Source organism: Manacus candei, unplaced genomic scaffold (assembly GCF_025592945.1).
Source record: "Manacus candei isolate 608988 ecotype Guabito, Panama unplaced genomic scaffold, ASM2559294v1 h1tg000086l, whole genome shotgun sequence".
Classification (NCBI taxonomy): domain Eukaryota; kingdom Metazoa; phylum Chordata; class Aves; order Passeriformes; family Pipridae; genus Manacus; species Manacus candei.
In genome coordinates, this window is record NW_026138134.1 from 1,286,203 (window position 1) to 1,313,441 (window position 27,239).

Genomic DNA, 27,239 nt, shown 5'->3' on the forward strand with positions numbered 1-27,239 from the left:
CATCACCAATTTTAATGCACCCTCCAGGTTATTGACTCTCCTGAACCCTGGATCAGGATTCCACTGTCACGACCCTCCTCCTCTCTCCTCCCACCCCATTCCAAAGCTGATCTCTTTCTATGTGTGTTTTGTTATCATAATACAAGAAGTGTTACATTTGTTCCAAATGTACTTATTTGGGAAATAAAACTTGTAATTTCTTTGTCAATCACTTTTCTCTGGTCCCAGCTCCTTAAAAGTAAGGTGGAACATCCAGGAAAGGAATGTGGTTTATAAGTGGTTGTTTTTATTTGGGTTGTTTGTTTTAAAATCAGTGTTCATGGCTTCTTAGTTACCCTAATGCAGGAAAAAGATGGAGCAGGTTTTGAAAGGTTATCAATAGTTTGCTCATCAATAGTTTGCTCATCTATCCCCTTCCATTCCTCACCCCCAAGTTAATCCCAAGAGACAAACAAAACATGTCAGACTTTGTCTTGCTGAAGGTTGTAGGCATTAATTTTTTTGCCATGATTCAGCCTTCTTAATTATAAGGTGATGAATTATTCCCTGAAGACATTGGTAATCTTTAGCCTGACTTTTTTATTTAAATCATTCCTTACAGTTCTGCTTTGCTGCCCCAGAATTGGTCACTGCTGTGCCAGGTGGGTCTGCGTGATGGTCTCCAGCGTTTGATCAAATCCCCTGGTTGCCAGGGCACAGATGAATCACAGAATCCCAAAATAGTTTGAGTTGGAAGGGACCTTAAAGCTCATCCAGTCCCACCCCTGCCACGGGCAGGGACACCTTCCACCAGCCCACGATGCTCTGGGGCAGCCACAGCTTCTCTGGGCAACCTGTGCCAGGGCCTCCCCACCCTCACCAATTCCAACAGCAAATCCCAGTGTTCTTGCACTGATATTCTCAGCACTTCATCTTTGCTTTAGGGTTGGTCCATGCAGATTTGTGGGATGCTGGGGGCTTTTCCCGTGGAGTGGGGCTGTAACTGGTTTCTCTCCCTGGAAGGTGTGTGCCCATGTGGGTAATTGGCCTCAGCCAGCTCAGGATCCATAGGATTCTGTCTGCAACCTGCTGGTGTGGGGTTGGGGGACCTTCTGAGGAGACACCAGACTTGCTGTGCTCAGTTAGAGCTGAAAATCCCAGTTTGCTGTAACATCAGCACCTTCACCCCCCCTGTCCCCCCCGGGGGCTGGGTGTGGGCTCCTCTGTGCTCGGGGCACTCCAGGCTTCCCTGGGGCACAAATCTGCTGCCAGGGTGTGCCTGGTCCTTCCCCCCCACTGCCCACGCTCAGAGACCTCAGGACAGGCGGGGGAGTTTCTGGGATGAGGAGTTGGGAAGGGAATCACTGAACTAATCTCATTTAGGGCTACTCTAAACTGTCCCAAAGGAAGCTCAGCTTCCCTCTTTTTTGTGAGTCTGGATTGTTTCAGGGACTTGTGCTGTACCCACAGCTGCAGCTGCAATGAGAGGATGCAGGGGACAGTACCCTGGGGCTGAAGGAATGGGGTGGGAGTTTAAAACATTGGCTTTACCTCTGCAAGCCAGGCTATCACCAAACTGTGCCCTCAGGCCAACAGTGCTCCTGAAGAGCCTCTGCTTCAGAGGGTGTAAAAGAAGTTTTAGTGTCTGTATGTTCTTGATTTGCTCTGTGACTTGTACTGCAAACAAATATTCTCTACCTGAAAACACCCAAAGCTGCTCTTTGGTGTGGATGCAGAAATGAAGGTTGTAACTGTTGCCTCTTGCTGTGTGGCACAACATTTGCCCTGTGTTGGTTTGTGCCTCCCTGGCTGCCTGGGGCTGGTATGGACAGACAGTCCGGGCTGTTCCTGGTGCATCCCTGTGTAGGAGAGGCTTCTTAATTTGAGGGGTTTTTCCCCTGTGCATGTGTTTTTGTGTTTATATCCCAGTCTCTGTGTTTTTCCATAAATATTGACCTTTAGGGAAAAAAATGATCCCTAATTTTTAGCTACTAATTTTATAAATGTAAGAAAACATCCTTGGAGAATGGAGGTTCTCACCCTCAGTACCTACAGAGTTCATGTTCCTGGGGATCTGGAGAACAGGTCATCATGGAATCCCAGGATGGTTTGGGTTGAAAGGACCTTAAACCCATCCAGTGCCACCCCTGCCATGTACAGGGACACCTCCCACCAGCCCAGGTTGCTCCAAGCCCCGTCCAGCCTGGCCTTGGACACTTCCAGGGATCCAGGGGCAGCCACAGCTTCTCTGGGCAACCTGTGCCAGGGCCTCCCCACCCTCCCAGGGGACAATTCCTTCCCAATATCCCATCTATCCCTGCCCCCCTGGCAGTGGGAAGCCATTCCCTGTGTCCTGTCCCTCCATCCCTTGTCCCCAGTCCCTCTCCAGCTCTCCTGGAGCCCCTTTAGGCCCTGCCAGGGGCTCTCAGCTCTCCCTGGAGCCTTCTCCTCTCCAGGTGAACCCCCCCAGCTCTCCCAACCTGGCTCCAGAGCAGAGGGGCTCCAGCCCTGGGAGCATCTCTGTGATCATTATTCCTCAGTGTCCTGCTCTGACCCACCTGAGTGACACCAGGTCATTTCTGGGGAGTGCTGTCCCCTCAGATGTGCCAGCACATGGCACCTTTCCCATGGGAAGGTGGCTGTGGGAATCCTGCCCAGCCAGGTGTAAGATCCCAGGCCAGGCTTTCCCCAGAACCCTTGGACAGAGTTACTGAAGTGACTCTTGTGTTGCTCAGAAGTTTCTGGCACATTCCTCCTGTGACTGTGTTGTTTAAGGGTTTTTCAGTGAGTTTGTCAGATCCCAGATTTTTGCTCATGCCATTGGAAACAGCTCTTTTCTAGAAACCAAACCTGAGCCCACAGAAATATAAATTCCTGTTAGTTGTCCTGACTCAGACTCTGGGGTTAAATGCCAGGCTGCTGGTTTTTCCACATTCCCCATCTTTCTTCTGCTGCACTGGGAGAACTCTGGAGTTGCTAAGAGGATTTACCCCTATAACATAACCCCACATTGTTATTTGCATAATCACTGCTGTGGCCAGGGACTTACAGGAGTGGGATTTGCTCCTTTGAGGCTGAATCCATCCCTGTCAGTTTTTATGTGATGAGAAATTGCTTTCTACCATAACAACCTAAAGCTCCACTTGTCCTTTTATACCCAAGCTTTTTTAGCATCCCTCCTCCCTCTGGGCAGCAGCAGACTGTAGAATGAAACAGGGGCTGGGATTTTGGGGGCTTTTTTTTTTTTTTTACTAACAAGAAACTGGAATCAAAGTATTGTGCTCATTGGCTGTTGTATTTTCTGGGACTTTTCTCTCCAATTTATTTTGTAGGCTGTGCAGAAGGGCTTTAACCCTGGCTGCCTTTCCCACGCATATTGTATGTGGGATTTTTGTTCTTAAATAAAGTACATTCCTGAGCCAGTGTGCCTTTGTGTGAGGCTTGTACTGTACCCTGCAGCTCCTGGGCTCAGAGCTTTGGGAATGGTAATCAGGCTTCACTGTAGGAATGGCAGATCCCAACTTAAAGCTGTCAGGAGTTACCCTGCTTATGCTGACCTCAGAACCAACCATTCAGCTGGGCTTGGTGCATCTCTAAAACTATTGATTCTGTGAAAGAAAATCCAAATGTGGGAGTGTTTTGTTGGAAATAATTTGGGGCCCATTGGATTTATGTGCAGAGAATCAGTGAAAGGCCGTGTGTCTCTTACAGCCTCATGTGGGAAATCTTGTCCTGACGTAAAATGAACCTGCTGTGCAGAGGTGAATCTTGGTCACAGGGACAGTAACAGTGCCAAAGTGGGTCCTCAGAGCTGCCAAGCTGCTTATTCCATGTCTGGGATTCCACTTCAGTTGTTTTACATGGGAGCTGGAGGTGGTTTTATCCACATATCCATGAGCTGGAGAACTTTATTTGAAAACACAGTAGATGAATAGTTAAGAATTTATTCATTCCAGACTGATTCTTTAAACTGTGGTAAATGGATGCCCTGGACCAGCTCCTTTAAGTCTCAGGAATGAGAGGTTGCCTTAATTTGCCAGCTCATGGCATTGATTAAAAGTGGGGTTTTTTGTTTTTCTTATTTCCCCTCCCTTTTGGAGGGGAGAAGCAGGAGTAGAAGATGAACATCCTGTGTGGTCCTTTGATAGGGAAGAATTCCCTGTTAACCATCAATACGTACTGCCTAGAACAACTCAGCATTGACAGAGAATGTGGAAAATGCAATTAAAACTTCTAAACTCAACAAATGATGCACATTTAAGTGTGTTCTTTGTTGAGTGCAGGTTTCTGAGCCGTGGGGTTCAGGCTGGGCATTGCCAGTGCTCAGATTTCCTTCCTGGGAGCACTTGTTGTGTTTGCAGTGGCTTTCCTCTGTCCCATTTCTCAGCTGCCATGAGGTTTTAGAGGCATCCCTGGCTGTTTCCTCACATTGCACAGTCCCCAGACTGAGAGCTGCATTAAGAAGTCAGTCCTGGCTGTGATTCCTGGAGCCCTGGAGCTCTGCTCTGGAGCCGCCCCTGCGCCAGAGGGGATGGGAATTGTGTCCTCACATCAGGGATCAAGACATTGGCACCAAGCGGGGACTTCAGTTTGAAAAAAATGTACAATTTGAAAGGTTTCTCATCCTGAAAAACGTGTTTGAGCCTTTCTGTTGGATCTCAGAGCTGTTCCTTCTCTGGGTGGTTATGGAATGTGCCCGTGCTGCGCTCTGCTGATGAGAACATGAACAGCACTGAGAGGGTTCTGAACATCACACAGTCCCAGAAGGATTTGGGTTGGAAGGGACCTTAAAGCTCATCTAACTCCACCCTTCCACCAGACCAGGTTGCTCCAACCTGGCCTTGAACCCTTCCAGGGGTAGGACAGCCACAGTTTCTCTGGGCAATTAAGAAATTCAGAATTGGAGGGGGATATTTAATTTGATTTTTTTATGTCTTTGGTAAAGCTGCTGTGATCTAATGAGCACATATTTTTGTTTAAATGACATTCTCAGACCTGGGTACCTAAACCAGGTGCAATTCTTCATTTTAAATGTGTCCAAATATCTCTGAAAAATGCAGCTGCAATGTGTTAATGTCACACAGACATGGTGCTTGAAAATACTTAGGGAATTCATTGGCTTCCATTAAATGAATCCATGGAAAGTGGTAGCATGAAGAACTTGGAAATACTTGCATTTCCATCATGCTGCCCCTGTACATCCATTCCCATCCATTTCTGCTGTTCAGGACACTGACCCAGGTGGAGCCTTGCTGTGCTTGGCACATCTTAATCCTTTTAGGGATAAATGCTGCAGAACTGGGACATTTCCTCTGGAGTTATTTGGAGCAGCCTGGACATGGTGACTTTTGGTTTAGTAAAGCATTTTTCCTTTCCTTCCTTGACTTATTTATTGTGAAGGACCAGGATAGTTGTAGCAACATCTAAAGAGCAGAGAGAGCTTTCTCTGCCTGGAGTGTTTTGGAGACTGGGGAGCACGAACCTGAGATGGACCAAAGTTCTTCCTTCATTGTGCTCCAGGTGAACTCCTGAGGAGTTATGGGTGGTTTGGTTTTTTCCTCTCTTTTTATTTTTTCCCTCCAAGAAAATGAAGGGGAAATAAAGATGATGTAAAGGAAAGACTGTCATGGAAACGGAGCAGCATTTGGAAGCAGCTCTCTGTTTTTAGAAACAAGGCCATGTGCTGAAAGAACCCAGAGCAATCTGGTCCCTCCAAACTGGTGTTGGTGAGAGACTGACAGTAGGAAGAGTTAGTGCCTGTCTAATAGCTACTCTTGGATTAAATTCCCACCTGCAGAAATCCCACCTGAATTCAGTGTCCTGGGTCCATCCTGACCTGCTGAGTCTTGTGTCCTACCCGTGGTACCTCCTCAGGGCTCTTTCTATAGTGTTGGGGAAAGCCAGTTATGGGATTACTGGTGGGATTCCACGGATTCCATGGCATTACATGTAGGATTCCAGGTTTCTTGTGCATCCCAGTGTAAGCTCTTGGCTGTGGACTCTGCATTGCTTTGATATTCTCCCCTGTCGAGGATCCCAAGGTGGAAATTCCATCCCCTCGTGTTCACTGGGCTGTTGTCTTCGGTGTTCCACGTATTTTCAGGTTGTGTTACGTCTCTGGATGTGAGGGAGACGGGTTGACATGTTTTCTGATAAATGCAAGGAGACTTTTTAGGAGAAAATCTTTTCATATTATGCAGCGGAATTGGTGGATATAAATTATTTATGACTCGGGTTTTGTGTGCTGGAGAGCACAAAGCTGAAGTTTCCCAAATCGTGGTTATGAATAAAAGGACCAGAAATTTCAAGTGCTTAAAGCTGAACATGCTGATCTGGGAGAGCTCCTGATTCTACTTCTGGGTTCCCTGGGAGTTTGGCAGTGACACTTGGACATCCCCAGGGAAGGGAACAGAGCTGGGGAAAGGGTTGGAGCAGCAGGAGCAGCTGAGGGAGCTGGGGGGGCTCAGCCTGGAGAAAAGGAGGCTCAGGGGGGACCTTCTGGCTCTGCAACCCCCTGACAGGAGGAGGGAGCTGAGGGGGAAGGCGGGCTCTGCTCCCAGGGAACAAGGGATAGGAGGAGAGGGAACGGCCTCAAGTTGCAACAGGGGAGGTTTAGTTTGGATATTGGGAACATCTCCTCACTGAAAGGGTGGGTAAGCATTGGAACAGGCTACCCAGGGCAGTGGTGGAGTCACCATCCCTGGAAGTGTTGAAAAAATATCTGGATATGGCACTCGAGGCCATGGTTTAGTGATGACCATGGTGGTGGTGCTGGTTGATGGTTGGACTTGATCCTAAAGGTGTTTCCCAACCTGAGCAGTTCTGTGATTCTGGGGTCCATCAGGGACAGAGAGAGAGAACTGCTCTCCCAGGATGGCTTTAGAGCAGAAGGTTTAGTGGGATCCACCTGCCCCCCAGGCCCTGCAGGGATCTGTGACAAAACACTGAAGTTCTCCAATATTGTCCTGCAAGGAGAGTCTTTGGGGGGCTTTTGGTGGGAGAATGTCTTAGTTTGGGGGGGGGCTGGTAAAGTGGTGTCACTCAAAACCCTTCCCTGGAGAGGGGAGAGGCCTGAGGGTGCTGATAAATGAATTCCCTGCATTCTGGAGCCAGTCCTGGTTTGTTTATCAGGTTCCAGGTTGGTGCAGCAGTGACACTGAGCTGGGACAATGGGACTGAACAATTTACATGAACAGATTTGCTCTGCAATTACCAGGTTTCCTCAGCACAGCCAGGCATGGAGAGCAGGCAAGGGAGAAGCCACTGATGATGCCAGGTAGCTTATTTTCAGATGCAAATAATCCAGCTGTTTCAAAATGATTTTTAAAATGCAATTACTGTGGCACAAAGCACAAAAGATGACAAATCTCATTTGGAGGGTTTTGTTTGTGTTCGGAGAGGAGAGTGACTTAGGGTGACATGTTGCATGCCAAGTTTGGGATCAAAATAGGTGCAAATTCGGGGTAAATAAAATGCATTTTATGTAGCTGTGTATCTTTGAATGGAAAGGAGCTGTGGTTATTTAGGAGTAATGGGGTTAATAAAATTGCAGTAAGTTTCTATTTTGGTATCTGTCTCCTCACCAGTTTTTTTTCTGGTGTTGGTGGTACCTCCTTGTAAAGATTTCAGCTTGCACAGGATCAGTTCTGCCCTTTCCCCTCAGCTGTGAGCCTTGGAGAGCCTTGTTCTGCAGCAGAGTCCAGAGAGTTCCGGTCAAATTGGGAAAGTTAATTAGTGTATTAATTACTGTATCTCATTGTCCAGTTAAATGGACACAGACTGCTGGAAAGGGGACAGGCAGAGATCTCCTTCCAGCACGCTTTGGACAGAGCTCAACTGGGAAGAAGAGGATAATACAAGTTTTTCCAAGAGAGCTGCTGGCATTTGGGGCTCTGGGGGTGTGAGCTGTGCCCACGCTGTTTGAGTCACATCCAGGGTAGTCTGTGCCCACTGCTGCACACTGGCTCAAAGCCCACGTTTTCTGTCAGATTGTTTATCTATTTTTATATCCCACCAGCTCCTACTGCTGATAGAGGAGAAAAACTATTTTTCTTCCTACAGAAATTCTGTTCCTTTAGAAAAATTAAGCAAGCACATCCAGCTTTGCCTTAAAGCAGCTTATGGGAATGGCACATTTATTCCTGTAATTAGTTATTTTCTGATGTAAAAGACCTCTAAGGTTTATTAAATTGGTGATCCTCTTAATGCTAAAATTCACAATGAGACTCTCAAGTGTCCTATTACATCCTGAAGTAAATGTGTGCTCAGTAGGAGTCAGGTAGCCCAGGACAGGTTTATTTAAGGGAATAAATATTGTCCCTGTTTTTGTTTGGTGAGGGTCGTCCTGGAGTCCCCGTGTCAAGGGAGAAATGGTTGCTCCTGCAGCCTGGTTGATTTTGTGCAAAGGAGGCCACCAGGATGATTTAAAAGGATGGAGCAGCTCTGCTGTGAGGAAAGGCTGAGAATATAGGGATTGTTCAGCCTGGAGAAGAGAAGGCCCTGGGGTGACCTCATTGTGGCCTCCCAGTGCCTGAAGGACAGGAAAGGTGGAGAGAGACCATTGACAGGGGTCTGGAGTACCAGGGCAAGGGGGAATGGATTAGATGGGATATTGGGAAGGAGTTGTTGGCTGGGAGGGTGGGGAGGCCCTGGCACAGGTTGCCCAGAGAAGCTGTGGCTGCCCCTGGATCCCTGGAAGTGTCCAAAGCCAGGTTGGACAGGGCTTGGAGCAACCTGGGCTGGTGGGAGGTGTCCCTGCCCATGGCAAGGGTGGCACTGGATGGGTTTAAGGTCCCTTCCAACCCAAACCATCCTGGGATTCCATGATTCTACTCCAGTTGTGTAGAGCAGGTGAACTGGACCCAAAGCCCTCGTGTGCCTGGGGACTGTGACAGGACCCTCAGGAGATGAGGGGCTGTAGCTGTGCCCTGAGCCTGCCTGGAGCTCGGGGATCAGTCTCTCCCTCTGCTGCTGTTGGGTGGGATTTACAGGCAGGGGATGGTTCTGACTGACCCACTGCAGCTCTTGGTGAGGAGGGGAAGCACAGGGACATTGGACCCATGGCAAGGGAAAATCGGAGCTTCCCCTGCTGTTCATCCCATGAGAGGGCTGCCAGCTGGGATTGGGATGGGCCAGCTGGAAAGTTTTGGGGGTGAGGACCAATTGTACCACATTTCCCACTGCGGCATCCAGCTTTATTGTTACATGTGACAGCCTTGGGGCTGATCATCACTGCTTAGAGACCTTTGGGTGGAGCAGTGTGGGTCTGCCATCACAGCAGTCATCCCTTTACTCCTGCCAGTAGAATGGATGGGATGGAATACCTTTTTGTTCCAGGCCTGTAAGAGGAGGAATGCTGACGTGTCTTTCTTCCTCTTCATGAGCACTCGCTCTTTGGGATGTGATTCCTGGTTTGTAGTGCATTGTGTAAAGCAGAAAAAAGCTCATTCAACTGGTCTCACCCACATCACTGATGATCCATCTCCCCCAGCGTCAGGGACCATGTTTTTCTCCTCCTGCTCTGCGAAGTCTGTGCTGGTCTTGCTGTTTGGTCACTGCTCTCTCCATCAAAGCCTCTCTTGAAGCCCCTCATTCCTCTGGAGCTCAGGGTTGGCACAGCAGGAGGAGCCCCTGCAGTGTTTCAGAGTCCCTGGGATGGAGAATCCAAGCCCAACTGAGCTCATGGCTGAGGAAAGAGCAGCTGGAGGAAGGAGAGGATGGGAAAGTGTGACAGAACAGAAAGGAGGGAGTTTGGAGTTCTGGCCTCACTGAAGTAATTCAATTCCAGTGATTAAGGAGTTATAATATCATCATACACTTAAACCAATAGCTTCAAACCTCTATTTTAAAAGGTCACCTCCCACATGAAAGCAGCTCTGGCATTAACTTGGTTTTCCACTGTGTGAGCTATCCAGCTGCTTCAGTGCCTCTGCACAGATGCCTGGAAAACCAGGTCCTTAATGAGGAGTCAGAGTGTGGAGTTAGGGAATGTCTGTTTGACTCCCACCTCTGAAAATCTGCCCTTTAAGAACCAGAAGCAGTAATGAATTAAACAGTGGATTTCACAGTTATTGCTAAGAATTAGCAAATCTCTGCAGCATGGGAGAGAGATCTTCACAGTCAGGATCATCCCATCCGAGATCCCAATCCCGAGGGTCAGTTTTCCGTGTTAAAAAGGCAGAAGCACAACTTTTAGCACATGCGGGGTTTGTCCTTCAGAGCAGACAGGCTCCTGCTCAGCAGGGAGATGTCCAGAGCTTGCAGCCACACTTTAACCCCCTTTTTCCCTGTCTCCTGCAGGCCAGAGGAGCTGACATCCCCGAGATCCTGGGGGAGCTGCCGCTGCGCTCCTGCGGCAGCACCGCCAGCATGAAGGTGAAGAACGTCAAAAAGTAAGAGCACATTTCTCTGATTTTCCTGCCCTTCCGGGTTCACTATCCTGGGGTTCAGCTGTTGTGCTGCAATACAGGGAATTCAACAGCGATTTTACACAGTGTCTTCATCAGGGCAACCAAAATCCATGTGAAACGAAATTCTGACTGATGTAACCCAAAAGTGGGGATGGGAGAGGCTCTGCTCTTCTCTCACCTGTTTCTGGCCATAGAAGCAAAGCTTGGTAGAGTTGTGAACCTCACTGTTACAGTGTTGTTAATTTTTCTGTGATTTATTCCTGAAACTGGAAAAAAAAACATAGAGAAGAAATTTGAAGAGAAGCCCAGGCAATGTGTAAATGAGATCATTTTCCCTGTCTCCCTATGCTCTAGAAGGCTAAACCAGGACAAGTGGGTGGCCTAGATATATTTTTCGTTTGATATTTTTCCTCTTTTCCTTTCTTTTTGCATTCTTTGTATCTTCATTTGTATGGATTTTACCCAGTTTTTCCTTTTAAGGGATATTTTTTCTTCTCTGATCCCCCACGTTTTTTCCCTGTGGATTTATACAATATTTCTCTCTCTGATTGTCTCCCAGAGACTGTAACCCAAGTTATTCTTCAGCTAAGGTTTTAAACCTGCAACGGGGATCAAAAATAATCAATATTACTTTGCTAAAAGTGCTGACTCGAGGCCCAGAACTCCCCAATATTGATCCATCTGTGCCTTCAGCTCCCCTCTCCCAGTGCTCTGCTGTGAGGGAAGTGGCTCTTTGTTCTGGTGCTGAGCAGCCAGATGCTCATCTCCCTTCCCACTTGTATTCCCGTGGGAAGAGAGAGCAAGATAATGACAATCTCATTGGCTCCCCCCCGAAATATCTATTGGAGTCTAGAATAGCTTCAGCAGAAGCAGGAGCATGTGCAGAGCCACAGGAGCTCCCTGGCAGCCTCCAGGGTAGCTGGAGACACTCGGGAATAACGATGCCTGACTTTTGGATTTGAAAGAGGCAAAGGATAAATAGAGTTTGTTCTGCACCCTCAGATACATCCCCCCGGGACTGATGGGCTGTGATGCCTTTCACAGGTAATTCTGCTTTCCTTGTGTCTCGTGTAAGGCTGTGGATGTGCATTTGTGGAGCTGCAGCTGCTTGTCCCTGCTCCGTGTCCCCAGGCTGCTGGTGTTGCTGGAATGCCACAGGGTTCTGTAGGGATGCAGTGGGCTCTGGTGGTGCTGGAATGTCACACAGTTCCCCAGGGATGCAATGGAAAAGCCACTTGGCACTGCACCTCTCCTCTCTCCCTCGGTTCCTTTCCCCACTGTTCTGGTGCATCACATCAACCCATCCCTCTGTTCCCTTGGCTTTGGGATGAGGAAGCTGTTGTGTTATCCCAGTGACTGTGTTTTGTGGCAGTGCTCTGCATCCCTCTCATGGTGTGCTCTTGGTGTGCTCCAGGTTATCCTTCACCAAGGGGCACTTCCCGAAGATGGCTGAGTGTGCACATTTCCACTACGAAAACGTGGATTTTGGCAACATACAGGTGAGTCCCACATTTCCTTTATACCCAAAACATCCTTGTGCTTGGCTACCAGCTGACCTGGTGTGGAGGAATAGAGGTGCCTTCCCTGAGTTTGGTGCCAAATGTCTAGTAAGAAGTCAGAACAGTAGAGTCTTTCTTTGGAATTGCTTCCATGTGCTGGGCCAGAATCTGCTCTCGGCCACGTGGAGCTCTCCTTTGAGCTTGGAGATGGTTTTATTCCCACTGGATTTGACTGATGTCACTGTTTTAAGGCTGCATTAGACATTCCTTATGGTGTCATCTGCAATCACTGCATGTGCATTTTCAGTTTGTGCGTGTGTCATTAAACTGTTGTGTGAATGGATTGATGTAAATACAAATAAATCACATTTCTCTGCTCCCAGAGCTCTGCATTGTGCATTGCAGCAGCTGTGTCATCAAAATCCAAGGCAGTGGTGCAATTCTGGAAGTGTGCAGCTCTACTCCTGCGTGATCCACCCCTCAGGAACACAGGCAGGAGCATTTTCCAGGAGCAGCACCAGGGAGGGCTCAGACCCAGCAGCCACTGCTGGTTCTCACAAACAGGGCACATTTTGTTCTGCACTTAGAGAAGCAGAAATGCCTCCAGCATCTGCCAGCCTTGTAGGCAAAGAGAGGTTACAACCTTTTCATTTGTAAAACATTTCCTGTAATCCAGAGTGAATTATTTACAGCTTTTCCTGCTGTAGTACTTGACAGCTTTGCAGGCAGAATTTGCAGCTGTTTTTTTTAACTCTGTAAAATTCCCACTGAGGAGGAGCTTGGTCCTGCTCAGGGCTGGGATGTGCTGCTCCTCACACCTCGTGGCCCTGAGCAGGCCAGTCTGGGTGGGCCCTGCAGACATTGGGCAGAGCAGTCCCACCAAACGCTGGACACAGAGGACACAGCTCTGATGGGTCTGTGGGACAGGGGCTGCTGGGCAAACAGGAGCAGTCCCTGCAAACTCTGTTTATTTTCATTTTCTGTGTGTAGGAACAGTGTGATCTACCTATGTCCCTGATTTTTGTCTCCTGGTAATTTGCTGATTTGACACCACTAATTGTTCAGTCATTTCGGGGAGCAGGAATGAACACCCCAGGGGTGTTTTGCACCCTGTGTTCCTCTGAGTTCTCCTTTCCATCACTCAGGGATGTTCAGCACAGTGTGTGAGCTGGAGAGGGAGCACAACCTGTGCATGGCACTGGCATTTTTGACAAACAATTTAATTCTTTCATGGGTTTAAGCATTTCCTGGGATGTTTTCAGCATGTCAGAGAATACCTGTTGGGTTGATATGCTGAGATTTTTATGCTTGTGAGAGGGAGAAGCAAAATCAGATAATACTTCCTTTCCCTACTTTCCTGCAGGATGTTCTCGTGGCAAGTTCCCCCAAACAGGAGGAGTCTGACCCTGGTTTTTGTGGTGTCATTGCTGCTCCTGCAGCTTCCCTGCTGATCCTCCTGCTCAGTGATCCTCTGGCACAGCCAGACCAGCAGCTGTAAGCAGAGGAGATCTGCCTGAAAAACAGCAATTGGGGAAGGATATAGCCCAGGAAGGAAAAATGGCATTGATTATTGAGCTGGATTATTGGTTATCTCAGCCCCTGAGCTGTCTCCTCTCTGTGTCTGTGCTGTAATTCCAGGAGGACAGTTGCTGATGGCAGCATGGGAAGCACTGTCATAAAACTGAGACTGTGTGTTGAGAGGTCAGTTCTGTGTTCCCACCACATCATCCTCTGCAAAACCCTACATGTTTAACTATTTGTGCTCCTAAAGCAAAATTTCTGCTTAAATAGGTGACTCAGGCCCTCTGTGCCTCTCACTCCTTCGTTTTCCTGAGCAAGATTCCTGGTAGACTCCCTCACTACAATGACTTTTTTAAATGGTTAAAAATCTTTCAAGAACAAGAGCTTTACTCCTGAAGCCCAGAAGAGTAAGGCATTGCAGATTTTCCTTGGAAGACCAGTATTAATGGTGAAAGAAATGAAAGCTGTTCATACAACAGCAGTATTAGTTTACAGATATAAAAATAGCTTCACACAGGGCTCATACATTTTAATCAGATTGGAGGCTCCTTTGTGCTCCCAAGGTGGAGCAGAGAATGGCAGTGGGCTGGAGTGATGGGAAGTGACAGCTTGGCACCTAATAGCAAATTACTGAGCTGCATCTGAGGGCTGGTGGGTGGAAACTCCTTTCAAAATCTATTCACTGTTAAAAATTTGCATGGGAGAAGTACAGTATTATGTGACTGTGTCAGGAATTGTGTAATGCTGTCTATTAACAGCCTGGCCAAATTTCAGGTTGTTTTGTAACGTTTATGTCACTTATAAGATGGTGCAAGAGGTATTAATATCCTGGCATTTCACCTCATGGGATGTTTTAAAATAACTTGCTGAGATGTAGAAGAAAGGATTTGTTCTCCTCTTATCCCAGCACTGTACTAATGGAACAAAGTGCATTTTGGGGTGCTTTTGCTCTTCAGGAATGTTCTGCCAGGCTGCTTTAGCAGCAAGGTTTTCCCCTGCTCCGTGGTTGTCAGCAAGGCACGTGTTGCACGGGCAGGAAGTTGCTGGTTCACCAGCTGATGTCAGAGCTGGAGTGACAGGTTGGGCTCCACAGGTTGCATCACTGCCCAAACCTCACTGGGGTGTTGCTGAAATACCTTATGTTTATTACTGCAATTATTTTGTAAGGCTGCATGATTGATTTTTAATTTGTAATGTAAACCCAGGTTGTGTCCAATAGATGTATTTTAGTCTGATGTGGGATAAATGTTTAGAGCTGAGGCTCAGGTTCTGTGTGGCCCAAGGGGATGCCATGAGACCATGGTTCTCCTCAATTTAGCTAAAACACTAAGCATCTCCTCTTTAACTCTTTGGCTCTGATTGTCACTCATTGGATACATCACTGGTAAGTCCACATGAAAATCTCTGTACAAACAGAAGGTCATTTCCAAGTGGTTAAACTGCATTTGTGCAGAAGACTCTCTGTGATTAGACCTGTAAAATGATAAAAGTACACACTGGTCACCATCAGCACTTTGCATGTAGGTAGTGCAAACTTTGTTTCTTATCTCTTGGTCTTCTCTCAGATTTGTGAAAAAATAACTGAAAATAACTGATCAGGTGTGGGACCTATTGAGGCAGCTTCAAATTCACCAAGTTTAAAAAATGTGAGATAGGGCCCCATAGCATTTTGTTTGCATTAAGAACCAACTCTAGACTGAGACAGAGTTAAATTTCCCTTATAATTTAAAGAGACATTAATATAATTCAACAAGTGTATGCTAAAAAAAAGTCTCAGTGGTTACCCAGACTGTGTGTTACCAACTTAGGTTGGGTTGGTTCTGCTGGACTCCTTCTCTCTTTATCTCTGCTGCCTTTCCGTGAGTCTTGGCCAGTGCCTGTCTGTGATGCCTCTCCAGAACATCCAAACTCAGTTTATTAAAGTACAAACTAATCCTGGTTGCACTCACATTGGTGTTCAGGGCACCTGAGTGTGCAGGTGACACTGAAGGGTGGAGGTCACTGAACCCCAGAACACGCTGAGCTGGAAGGGACCCACAAGGATCATCCAGTCCAACCTCAGCCCTGCCCCAGAGTCCCCCCCAGAGTGCCCCAGAGGATCATCCAAACCCTCCTGGAGCTCTGGCAGCCTTGGGGCTGTGCCCACTGCCCTGGGGAGCCTGGGCAGTGCCCAACCAGCCTCTGGGGGAAGAACCTTTTGCTGAGATCCAACCTGAGCCTGCCCTGATTCTGCTGGGAGTCCTCAGTCTCCTCCAGGAGGGCTCCCCATGCACTGAAGTTCAGAAGTGCCTGAATCATCCCAGTGGAACTCCAGATGAGTTCCCAGGCTGTACCTAAGGCAGCTTATGAAATGTAAGCAGGGTTTCAGTGTCTGCTGGTTGAAGAGCTTCCTGAGGGGTGTGAGCTGTTCCCAGGGAGCTGCTGACCCACACAGGTCCTGCACCAGCCAGGGCAGCTCCTCCCGAGCCTGCTGGGGCTGAGGGGCAGTGCAGGAGGGGGTTCAGCCCAGGGGCTGGGGTGGTGTGTCCCAGGGCTGGGGAGCTGTTCAGGTGAACCCCTTCCCATGTCACTGAGTGTCTCAGGACAGCTGTGTCCCAGTGTCTGAGTGCCCTTCATGAGCTTTAGGGCCTGTTAATGCACGGGAATTGAATTATTTCAGCAACCCCCCACGTCATTATTAACTTGGACAAAGTAGAATGATTTGCCCTCCTTAACGTGGTGCAAATTGGTGGTCACAGCACCTGCCAGGGCTCAAGGAGTGTTTGGACAACACTCAGGCACAGGGTGGGATTTTGGGCTGTCCTGTGCAGGGCCAGGAGTTGGACTCAATGCTCCTTGTGGGTCCCTTCCAACTCAGGACATTCCATGATTCCCTGAAACGTGGTTTTACTTTATTAGTGCTCTGTGCCAATAATATAAACAGTGCTCAGGTATTCCATAAATATCTTTACTTCCTGCCAGAAATAAAGACTCTGTTCTTCACTTGAAAGAATTAGGAAGTTCTGTTTAGCTGGGGAGGTTTTGGTGATAGAATACAGAGAGCTGATCAGCTCTGTGCTTCCCAGATAATATCCTTTGCTCCCTGAAAAGCCCATTGCTGAAGGAAGTGCTGTAATGCACATTTATTTCACTCCAACATCTTGCATTTGACACAGATTTGTCCCTTCAAACAGCACAGTCTCTGTCTCTCTGTGTTTGCAGCTTTCTAAAAATAACCCCCTGTTGGGGCAGGGCTGGCTCCTCGCTGGAAGATCCTCTCCTTATCTCCCAGCTGTGGCCCAGTGGCAGGAGCAGGTTATCAGTGCTAGAGGAAGTATTTGAAGCACAATCACTTCCTCCCTCGGAGGCATCAGCTGCCAGGAATTCCTGTCAGGACCAGGAGCATTGTGTGCTGTGGGAATGCCTTTGGCACAGCCTCCCAGCCAACCCTCAGCCCCTGGAATTGGATTTTCCTGTCGTGCCTCAACAGTCAGAAACATCCCAAAGAGCAGCTGAGCCCTTCTGTGCCTGTTGTCAGCAAAGCCTGATCAGAAGATGTTTTTCGGGGTCATCCTTTGGTTTGCCTTTTTCCTTTTCTATATTAATGTTCCAGGGCAGGGGGGACTGTGCTTGGGAAGGTGTCTCTGTTCATTAGACAGGAGGTTTTTTTTGCCTGGGATGGATTGCAAAGGAAACAGAAATGGTGCACTCTGAGCAGATACCCTTGAGTGGAGTTCAGTGGGGTGGTTTATGAAGTTTGTGCCACAGCTAAAAGCAGTTGTTTAGATCAGCTGGAAGAAACAGGGATGGGGAATGCTCCCTGCCTGAGGTTGGACAGCTTGGCTCAAATGTTCTCCCGGCAGGGTTTGGTCCCAAGCCTGCAGTGCAGGAAGGCTCCTTCATCCTGCTGTGGGCACGATGCTGTCAGTGCCTTGGCACTGCTGAGCAGCCACAGACTGTGATGTCTTCATTTATTCCACTCATTTGCAAAGTGTTTAAAAAGGAAAAAATATTGACTTTTAAAGGCAAAACATGAAACAGCAGTTCCCTGCCCAAATCCCTCTAAAGCATGGAAGTGCTTAGTAAAAATCACGAAAATTTACCTGAATTTTGGTGTTTTGGTGGTGCAGTAAAAGGCAGTTTTGCTGAGGTTTATTTGTCTTTATGAATTGCATGTGAAGAGAGGCTCCTTTTAGTCCTTCATTTTGGCTGCTGTTCATCTCCTCCCACAATGACCAGGCCGTGTTCTGAGATGTTCCCCTTTAAACCAAGACCTTCCCCTCCCATTCCCCATCTTTTCCATGTGGTTTTTTCCCTCTTGACTTCCGAAGTGGTGGTGGGGATGTTGCAAGGGCTGCTTTGAGGACATGGGTATATAAAAACAACTGTTCAGAAGTGTAGGTGGGAAGTGCTTCTATGAACTTAGTAATTCCAGCCACAGCTCCGTGAGAACTGCCACAGCCTCCTGCCAAGACCAACAAACGTGAAAAATGTGGAGTCTCTAGGCCGGGCTTTTTGGTGCCAAAAATGTCAGGAAAATATTCGAGTCAGTTCACCTCAGTTTTTGGATGCTGCTGTTTCCTGGTCCTGCTTCCAGCTCACCAATAACTCCTCAGAAAAATGCTTCCCTGGAACAAGATCACACCTGTGAAATTCCAGCTTGCTTGAGTTTTTTCCCAGTGAAATGGAAAGAAATCCCTGGGGTTTTAGTGGAAGGATAACTTTGAGTGTAGTGGTGTGACCCTGATCCATAGAGGAGTATCCAGCTCTGTGTGTTCCCATGTGGAGTTACTGCTAAGTTATTTTTAAAGTGAATTATACACTTTGCTCCCTGTGACTGACAATTCTGAAATCAATACTTTGTCTTTTTTTATGAAGTAAAGGTAATTCTGGTGGCATTGCTCTGCTGCCTGGTTATGGAGTGGCCTCTCACAGTTTCTGTCAGGATTTATCTTGATTTATTTATCTGGATTAGCCTTGTCTGGTTCCATCAGCGTTCTTTATTTTAATCTGATATAATGTTTATATTTTATGCTGAGCTGGATACGTGGAAGGGTGGGCTGGAACCCAGAAATAAAGAAGCAAATGAGATTTTACCTGTTGATTCAGTACAATTATTTCTTCAACAGTTTGAAAACAGTGAGCTCCTGCAGGAATCCACCTTATTTTCCCTTCCCCTACCTTTAACACTGAAAATACAGCAAACTGTGGAGTTTCAGTCTTTGGTGCTGTTTGATGGCAAGAGTAAATCTTAAAGTGGTGTAATAAGCCCAGCTTTAACTTTGGCATTGACCTCCTGCTGTTTGCCACCCTCATAAATCATCTTTACCAATGTGGCACAGAAAAGTATTAAAATTGGTTTAATTAGTAGCTGGAACAGAGTTGTTTCGGAAAATTTTTCTTCCTTGAGGTTTAATGACCTGAAAAAAACAGAAAGATATATTATAGGTATAATTAAAATATATTAAAAGTCTGGAGAGAATCCAAAAAAGTAATCCCTGTTTCACTGGTGTTTCAGAGTTTGAAGGAAGATTAAATCCCTTCTGGTTCTGTGTGTAGTCAGCCATGCTGTTGGCAGGAGTGGTGTTGGAATTCAGGATGATGTTGGACTCTGTGCCAGGGTGATTTGATGGCTGGCATGTTGTGTGATCCCGGGGCTGTAGGGGCAGGGCTGTGCTTGTGCTCCTGAGGGGGTTTGTCAGGCCGGGGATGAACAAGCTGTTAAACCCAACTTCCCTGGGAACATTTCCATTTGTGTTTGCTGGAGCTGCTCCCAGAAGGGGCAGTTTGTTTGTGCTCCTGGGCCAGACTCTGGGGCTTAGAGGGCAGAGCTGGAGCTCGGGAGGGGCAGCTCTGTCTGGGGCTGGTGAATGTTCATTCCCAAGCTCAGCTCAGCTCAGGGCTGTCCCTGTCCTGCCACTGGGAATGTGCTCCTTCATTCCCTGGGGCAGCAGCATGGCTGGGATAACTCATAGGGCAGGGAGAGATGGGATACTGGGAAGGAATTGTTGGCTGTGAGGGTGGGGAGGCCCTGGCACAGGTTGCCCAGAGAAGCTGTGGCTGCTCCATCCCTGGGAGTGTCCAAGGCCAGGCTGGACAGGGCTTGGAGCCACCTGGGACAATGGAAGGTGTCCCTGCCCATGGCAGGGAGTGGGGCTGGATGGGCTTTAATGTCCCTCCCAACCATGCTGGGATTCTGTGATTTCATGTTTCTAGGATATATCCCGATCCTGCAAAATCTGTTTTCCTGCCTGTCCTGGCTCTGCCATCCCTTGCTGCTCCAGCTGTGCTGCTCTGAGCACTCCAGACGTCTCCATCTGTGTCTCTGGGTGTGCTGGGAACCCTTCACACTCCATGGACTCGGGATGGTTCCATGAGCTGGTGTCCTGGTAGTTTCCAATCTTGGAAAATCAGCACTGTTGTCTCCAGTAATACCAGGGATGGGGTGTGTTGGCTCAACATTGTTCTCTCGTTATAAAATCAGGGAAGAGCTGTGTTGGACTGCTCAGGAAAGGTCTGGCCCTGCCCTGTGCTGTGAGCAGCTGTCCTGCAGGGAAGGGAGCACAGGGAAGAGCCCTGAGGTGTTTGGATACTCCATGGGAAAGTGTTTGCTCCGATGGGTTCTTGATGCAGTTTGTGCAGCTGCCCAGGGATCACAGAGGGGGTTTTAGATCTGCTGAGCTGAGCCCCCACCTTGGCTGTTTGTTATCCCTGCAGCAGAGGGGTCTGTGCAGGTCTCCTGTGAACAGAAACATTCCCAAGGGTCTGGATTCAGGCAGACTTTTCGTTTTCAAAGGACAAACACCCACAGAGGCACATTCTCCCCCTCCCCTAGGTCCTGGTGTGTGTCTAGAAGGCATTGGAAGACGTTTGTTATTTTATCCCTTGCCTCTGGTGTGTGAGCAGAAGGTGGAGCTTCTGCTTCCATGTGCTGCAGGCAGGACAGTGACCCTCAGCTCTCCTGGGCACCCAGGGCAGAGAGCTCTTGTTTCTCCACTGAGGATTCCAAACACAGCAGTTGCTGCCTCTGCCTCCTCATTCCTGGCCATTCTGGCAGCAGAACCTGCACATTCCAGTTGCTGTTTTCCTGGTAAAGCAGCAGCAAATGGTGATGGACTGGTTCCATTATGTGCCACTGGATGTGTGGTTGAGGGTTTTAAAGTCAAATACTTACATGAAGGAGCATGTGATGCTCTCACTGCCTTTTTCAGACCCCCTCTCCTGAAGTGTAACTTCTACCTCTTAACTGAGCAAACTTTGATTCTATTCTAGTCTTTCCATCCCTCTACCAGATGAGTAAGAGAAACATCAATAAAAACTCATTTACTTGATCTGGGACATATTTTTAAGGTGCAAGATGTCCCTTACCACCACTGTGAATGTCTTCCTTTCAGATATTTCGTTTCCCAGAAGGAGCTTTCATAAGAAGCTTGTTTAGGTCTGTACAGAGCTGTTTAAAGCCCCCCCAAACGTTTTTTTTTTGAGGCTCAGGGGTTGGTTTGGGAGTTGCAGTCAGAGCTGACACCTCTTAGTGCAGAGAGGGCTTTTGGCACCATCACACTCAGAATTATCAGAAATAATTCAGAGGGAAGATGGTACTCAATAGGCACCCACAAATCCAGTATTTTATCAGTTGGAAATAAAAATACCTAGTGCCAAATACTTTATATATGTCCAGAATCCATGAACCTGCCCTAGAATTTGTTCTGTTCTATTGGAAGACTGATGAAACTTATAAATATGGTTATAAAACAAATTGACTGGGAAAATGCATTTTTTGGGTAGGTGGCATTGCCTGGTTTTGCCAGTTTATCTTCAGATACCCACAGACATTCTTCTGATCTGCCTTGCACTGTGGAATTCATTGCTCTGTTTGATGCTCGAGTGCGAACCTTATTTATTGCGAGAACGACGTGTCAAAACACTCAGGCTTTAAAAGCCCTGAGTTTGGACCAAGTTCCCATTTACCAGCTTGCAATAGTTCAAAAATCCAAACAACTTCTGTTATTTTTACAGTATGAGCCCAGGAATTCACTTTAAATTATTTAATCATGTTTTATCTGCTCAGTGCTGCAATAATTACAGGTGCAGCAAGGCTGGAATGGGCAGGGAACCCACTGGGAGCTGGAGCCTTGGGGCAGGAAGAATTTGCAGGGAAGGGAGGGAATGTCATATCAGGACAAAGGTGCTGCTTTGCTGAGCTGAGGGAAATTCAGGGTTATTGAGGCTTTAATGAAAGGTGTGAGACTGGAGGGGCATCAGGGTCCCCTGGCTCAGGGTTTGGTTTGGGCTCTGCTTTGCCATTTGCTTGGAAATGAAGTCAAAGCTGGCTGGAGTTTGGGAGCTCTGTGAATTATGGATGTGTTTTAGCAGGAACATGGAGCTCTGAGGGGCACCCTGAGCACACCCCGGGCCAGCTGGGCTGGACTGGGCTTTATTTCCCCTGTTCCCTTCATTCCTTTGGACTCCTTTCAGCCTCCCCGTGTCCCTCGAGTTTTGACCGAGTTCAGCTGAGTGGAGTTAAAGTCAGCAGAGGATCTTTGCAGAGCTGTTGGTGTTGTGCTGGATCAGGGGCACGGGGAGGGTTGGTCCTGGGGCTGCTTTCCTCTCCTTCACCTTTTCAGGCCTCTCTGATGTCACAAAGACACTGAGTTTGGGCCATTCATCAACTCTCTCAGAGACAGTCTGGAAAAGAATGTTCCAAATTTGTCTTTTATGCTTTTAACATAACCCAGGAGAGAGGGAATACTGAGATTTTTAACAACAGAATATGCTTTTCTAATTCTTAGTTGTGCATCATATGGCTGAATGATTTATTTTCCTGTTATAAAACCAATGAAGATGTGGATGATGTGTCGTGTTTTCTGTCAGGATTATGTGTGTATGTGCCTTGCAAGTTGTGATGATCAGATTAAGGATGAAAGAGCTGCTGTAAATCAAACTATATCTGCAAGAGTAGCAATAATAATAAGTTTAATTGATACCGGAATGAATAAAGAATGTGGATTACAGCATGTTTGACACAGACCCTGTGCTGTGAGGTTCAGAGGCTTGTGTGTGTGCTCTGGTGCTCCACAGGCAGGAGTTTATTCCCATTTAAATGTGCTTGGTTCCATGGCTGAAGGTGGTCTGAACTATGGAAAATATAAGAAACATCTTATATTGTTTGTGTGCTCATTTAGACAAGTTATTGCATCAGTGCTTGCTCTAAAGGAATGTTTATTTTACACAGAATTGTTGGTAATTCATTATTCCTTCGGAAACTACCAAGTCATTAGTACAAAACTTAATTTTAATACCAATATTAGAAAGCAAAATAAGAATTTGAGTGTCTCATTTGCCCCCAGTATGGAGCTGTTTGGTAGCCTGTTCTGGAAGTGTTCTGGTGTTTTATAGAATCCCAGAATAGCCCAACTTGGAAGGGACCCACAAGGACCAAGGTCCAGCTCCTAGACCTGCTCTCCCAGTTTGTCCTTGACCCCCAGTTTGTCACTGTGACCACTGGTCACCTGCCCAGTGACTCGAGGGCTTGGCCATTCGTTGGGGTTCCTGAGCATCCCTCACGTGCCCAGGGAGGAACTGAGTCACTGCTGGGCCGGCCTGGGGACTCTGGGGGGGCTGGGCCAGGTTGGGGGGCAACACTGGCAGTAACTGGAGACCCATTTCCCTGGAAATCTGCACCAGTTTGGACAAGGGGGGGCTGCAGGTTGATGCCTCTCTGAGGAGAACAAGGATGTGAGAGGAACAAGTGTTTTAGGAGCTCCCAAACGTTGCACAGGGCAGGCTTATGGCAGGATTGCACCAAACCCTTTTTTAGTTTGGAAGGTGCAGTTAAATGTTTAAAACTAAAAACCCAGCTCTGCAATTCCCATGGGAAGCTCTCAGGTAGTTCCCAGGGTGTGAACCCGTTTCCAGTGTAACCCGAGTTTTTCATAACCCACCTTCCCTGAACTGTTACCTGGGAAATTCAAAGGCTAAAATATTCTTTTCTTTGATAATCTTTTTCTTTAATAATCTTTACTGTTTTATCTCCTGCCTCTGGCATTTTGACAGAATTTTCTAAATTAAAAATGAAAGCGGAATTTCAGGCGTGCCTGTGACCCTTCGTGCAGGTAACTCTTTAATTCTTGAAGTCCATCCTCTGGAGGTTTTTAACTCTTGAAGTCCATCCTGTGGACACAATCAATTAAGATTCTGACACATGGCTCAAAAAAACCAGCACATGGTTTACAAACTACTCCACGAAAGTAAAAATCATCCTATTTATGAAGCTTTTACAAGGTAATTTCTTTAATACACTGAATTTAAGGCATTTTGCTTTGCTGTTCCTGCTGCCCTTCACTGGGTCACCACACAGAAGCTGCATTTTTGTATCTGTGAAGGCATTTTTCTTTCTTCCCAGGGATTTTGGGACTACACATGATATAGTTCTTTTGGAGGGGAAATAAATAACCCGTGGCAGGCAAGTAACAAGGGAATTCCTGTGTGTACTTGTGTCCTGGAAAATACAGTGTCATGTTTTCCACATGGCCCTTCTGTGTGTGAGTTTGCTGTACATTTACATGTAATCACTGGAGAAACCCCAGTGTTAGTGAAGTGTCTGCATTGTCAGAGTGGGGGAGGTTGGATGGCCCGTGCTGCTGCTGCAGGAGACTCTGTTGTTGTCCTGGCACTGCTCTCCTTACTCCAGAGGACTGTGTGTTGTACCCCCCTGATGTGCTCTAAGCCTATTTAGTGAACTAAGAGCTTCAATTCTAGTCAAAATTAAGCAGGAATTCACCTTTAGCATCTTAAAACTGACCAGAAAAGCTCTAAAATCCCGTCCTCCCTTTGTATTTTGGTTGTTAGAAGTTACAGTGAATATTGAATATGGGATGCTGTTCAGTGGCATGGGATGAGTTTGATGTCCCTGCACTGACCTGGAGTCTTTAGGGTTGGAAAGACCTCTGAGATCATCAGGACCAACCTCAGACATTAGACAGCACTTTCTAAGATAATGTCTTTAAGAAATAATATCACTGAATTACAGAATGAGATTAGAATTTGTGGGGATTAAAAATTTCAAAATAAGTGTCATTTTTCCTTAGGGACTTTGCTGTGCAAGCCCTTGAGTGCACAAGTACCTTCAAGGCTTTTTCAACCAGGGTGAGGAAACTTGTTTGTTTCTCCCACAGTTGCTTAAGACTTAAGATTTCAACATGATAATTTCAGTCTTTTTTTCCCCCATCTCATTTCTTTTCAGAACTGAAAATTGGTGGCAGTGGTGTCAACTGTTCCACTCTCAGTGGCTGAGTTGGAGCAGCTTCGTGTTTGCTGGGAGGTGCCTTTCATCAGAATTGGAGAGGCTGGAACTTTTTATATCAACCACTGGGCAATTTCTGAGTCTCGTGGAGCCTCAGATGAAACATCTCATTTTCAGTCTCTTCTTAGAGATTTTCCTCCTTAATTTGGTTGAGATAAAACTAAACCCACTCATTTTAGGGCTCGTACTGGTGCCTGTTTGAACCTCTACCAATGTTTTGGCACCTCTGTTTTGGCGGGAAGAGTGTTAATGATAAATTAACTAATGATAAAGACATTAATCCCGGTCCCAGTGTCAGAGTCCTGGAAGTTTCCCAGGATGTGGCACAAAATGGGCATTTTCTCTGTCCTTTGTCTCCTCCTTCTCTCCCCCCATCCCCAGTTTGGTGGACACACAGTAATGGGGGTGAGCAAATAACCACCTGCTTGGATTCTGGGGAACTACTTTCATGGGTCATTTAATTCAATTTTTTTTCTTCAAATTTCCTCCTGTAAATGTCATTGGATATTTTAATTACAAGAGCACTCAGCCCTTCCCACACAAGGTCTAATTGTGCCATCTAGGATTGATTACAGGTTCAGGGCAGCCTGGTGTGGTGGAAGGTGCCCATGGCAGGGGGTGCAGTGAGATGAACTTTACGGTCCCTTCCTACTCAAACCATTCTGGGATTCTGAGATTGCAGGATAAATGTAAAATCTCATATTAAAACATCGTGTTTGTGTGTGTGAGGGAGGTAATGGGGCCTTGTCTGAACTGATTTATACTTGTTCTGCAGCTCATATAAATGTTGCTCTGCAATCTGGGCAATATTTACTGTGCAGAGCAGGTGAACACCTGCAGTGGGGAATCACATTTTGTCAATATGTAGAAAATATTTAGGCCTTAGACCCACCACAACTGTTCAGTTACTTGCCAGCTGTATTTTGAATTCTGTGTCCTGGTGTGAGTTGGGTACTGGCCAAAGCCTGCAGGTACTTTGGGACACTCCCTTCTCCAAAGGAAAAGCAGAGGCTGTGCAGGGCACAGCTTGTCCAGCACACTTGGGGCTGAACCATGACACGGTCTGGAGCTGTGAGAGTCCACAGAAACCTGTGGATGGGTGTGTTTGTGCCCATGGAGAGTGGGAGAGATGCAATAAATCCAAGCTTTGGGAGTACCTTGGAGATTCCTGCTAAAGCCTGTTAGTCTGGCTGAAGTTTTTATGCAACATCTGGTTAAGGAGGGAAGTTTTAACCCCAAGGAAAACTTTTCTTTTTAGAAAATCAGTTTGACCAAGTACCTTTTCTGCTCATTTCCAAGCCCCCCTTTCCCAGAAGGAAAAGTGCTTCCATCTAGTCCATTCCATGTTTAGCACTTGCTCAAGTTTTTGTATAAAAATGCAAGGGGTGATAGAAAACACATGTCAGGTTTGCCTCTGAACCAGCTGTGGGACGTGGACTTGCAGGTTCTTTGGTTAATAAAAGGTTCTTGGAGGGGGGCAGATTTGAGGTGTGAAGTTTAAGGTATAATTTCTCATGATGGGCACACTGTGTGCCCAAAATCCTGCTGGCACCTTCCCCCAGCCCGAGCCTGGCAAAGTGGGAAGCTGCAGGTCCTGGGCTTTGCTGGGAGGCCCTGGGAGCCCTGCAGCCCTTGCTGGGGCTGTGTTTTGGGAAAATGCATCCAGTGGGCAGGTTAGTCCCAGCCTGACCCTTGTTTTCTGTGGGGGTGCAGGCCCAGCCCAGGGCTGGTGTCACCCAGCCTGGCTCACAAAGGTGAGTGGGGGCTGATCTTCCCACTTGGGGGGTCATGGGAGGAAATGGAATAAGTTTCCCCTCAGCTTTTATCACTTCCTCCTGCCAGCTCAGGGGACGTTATTTGCCTTCGTTTGCTGCTCCTCTTGTCAGCAGGAGAGGTTGGTATTTAGCCAGATGATAAATAATGCTTGTCCTGGGGAAGGAGTTCTCAGGGTGCCCATGGTAACACTGATCTCCCCACTCAGTGCCTCCCATCCTGGGCCTGGGCCTGCGAGTTCTTGCTCAGAGAAGTGTCAGCTTTTGCTTCCAGTCTGTTTCTGAAGCTTTAAAGAAGTGTGGCTGCTGGTCACTGCCTGGGACAGGGTCATTTGGTTTTGTTGGACAAGGCTTTTGGAGACCCTGCAGACCTTACAGGGGAAGGATAAACCTGTGCACGTTGGACCAGCAAGATTTCTTCTCCTACAGAGCCTGTTTCATAGTTTGAAAGGTACATTTTGTTGTTGTTGGCCAGAGAAGTTGTGGCTGCCCCATCCCTGGAAGTTGTTCAAGGCCAGGTTGTACAGGGCTTGGAGCAACCTGGGCTAGTGGAAGGTGTGGAATGAGATGAGATTTAGGGTCCCTTCCATCCCAAACCATTCTGGGATTCCTTATTGCACTGAGCTCGTTCTCTGAGACTAAAAGGGGGCTGTGCACCCACAGCAGTAGCTCAAAGAATATGGACCCTTCTCTACCTAATGATAGAGTTAATATGTGGAACATGGAATAATGGCAAGTTTTCCAGTGCTCCTGAAAGGTAACAGGGACTGATTTGAAA

At 47.3% G+C, this 27,239-nt stretch overlaps 1 protein-coding gene across 4 annotated transcripts in view; it reads left to right on the forward strand.

Annotated features, from left to right (window-relative positions):
- ARHGAP32 (Rho GTPase activating protein 32) overlaps positions 1-27,239 on the forward strand; it is a 187,528-nt gene that overhangs the window by 37,537 nt on the left and 122,752 nt on the right. For 3 of the 4 annotated variants that reach the window (XR_007908469.1, XR_007908470.1, XM_051812392.1), the window contains 3 exons: positions 10,279-10,370; positions 11,391-11,432; positions 11,803-11,887. Coding sequence is in view for 2 of the 4 variants with exons in the window: in XM_051812392.1 (XP_051668352.1) it covers positions 10,279-10,370; positions 11,391-11,432; positions 11,803-11,887 (219 nt within the window). In the remaining 2 variants the exon portion in view is untranslated. The remainder of the gene's footprint in view (positions 1-10,278; positions 10,371-11,390; positions 11,433-11,802; positions 11,888-27,239) is intronic. The other variant, XM_051812391.1, reaches the window with a different exon arrangement.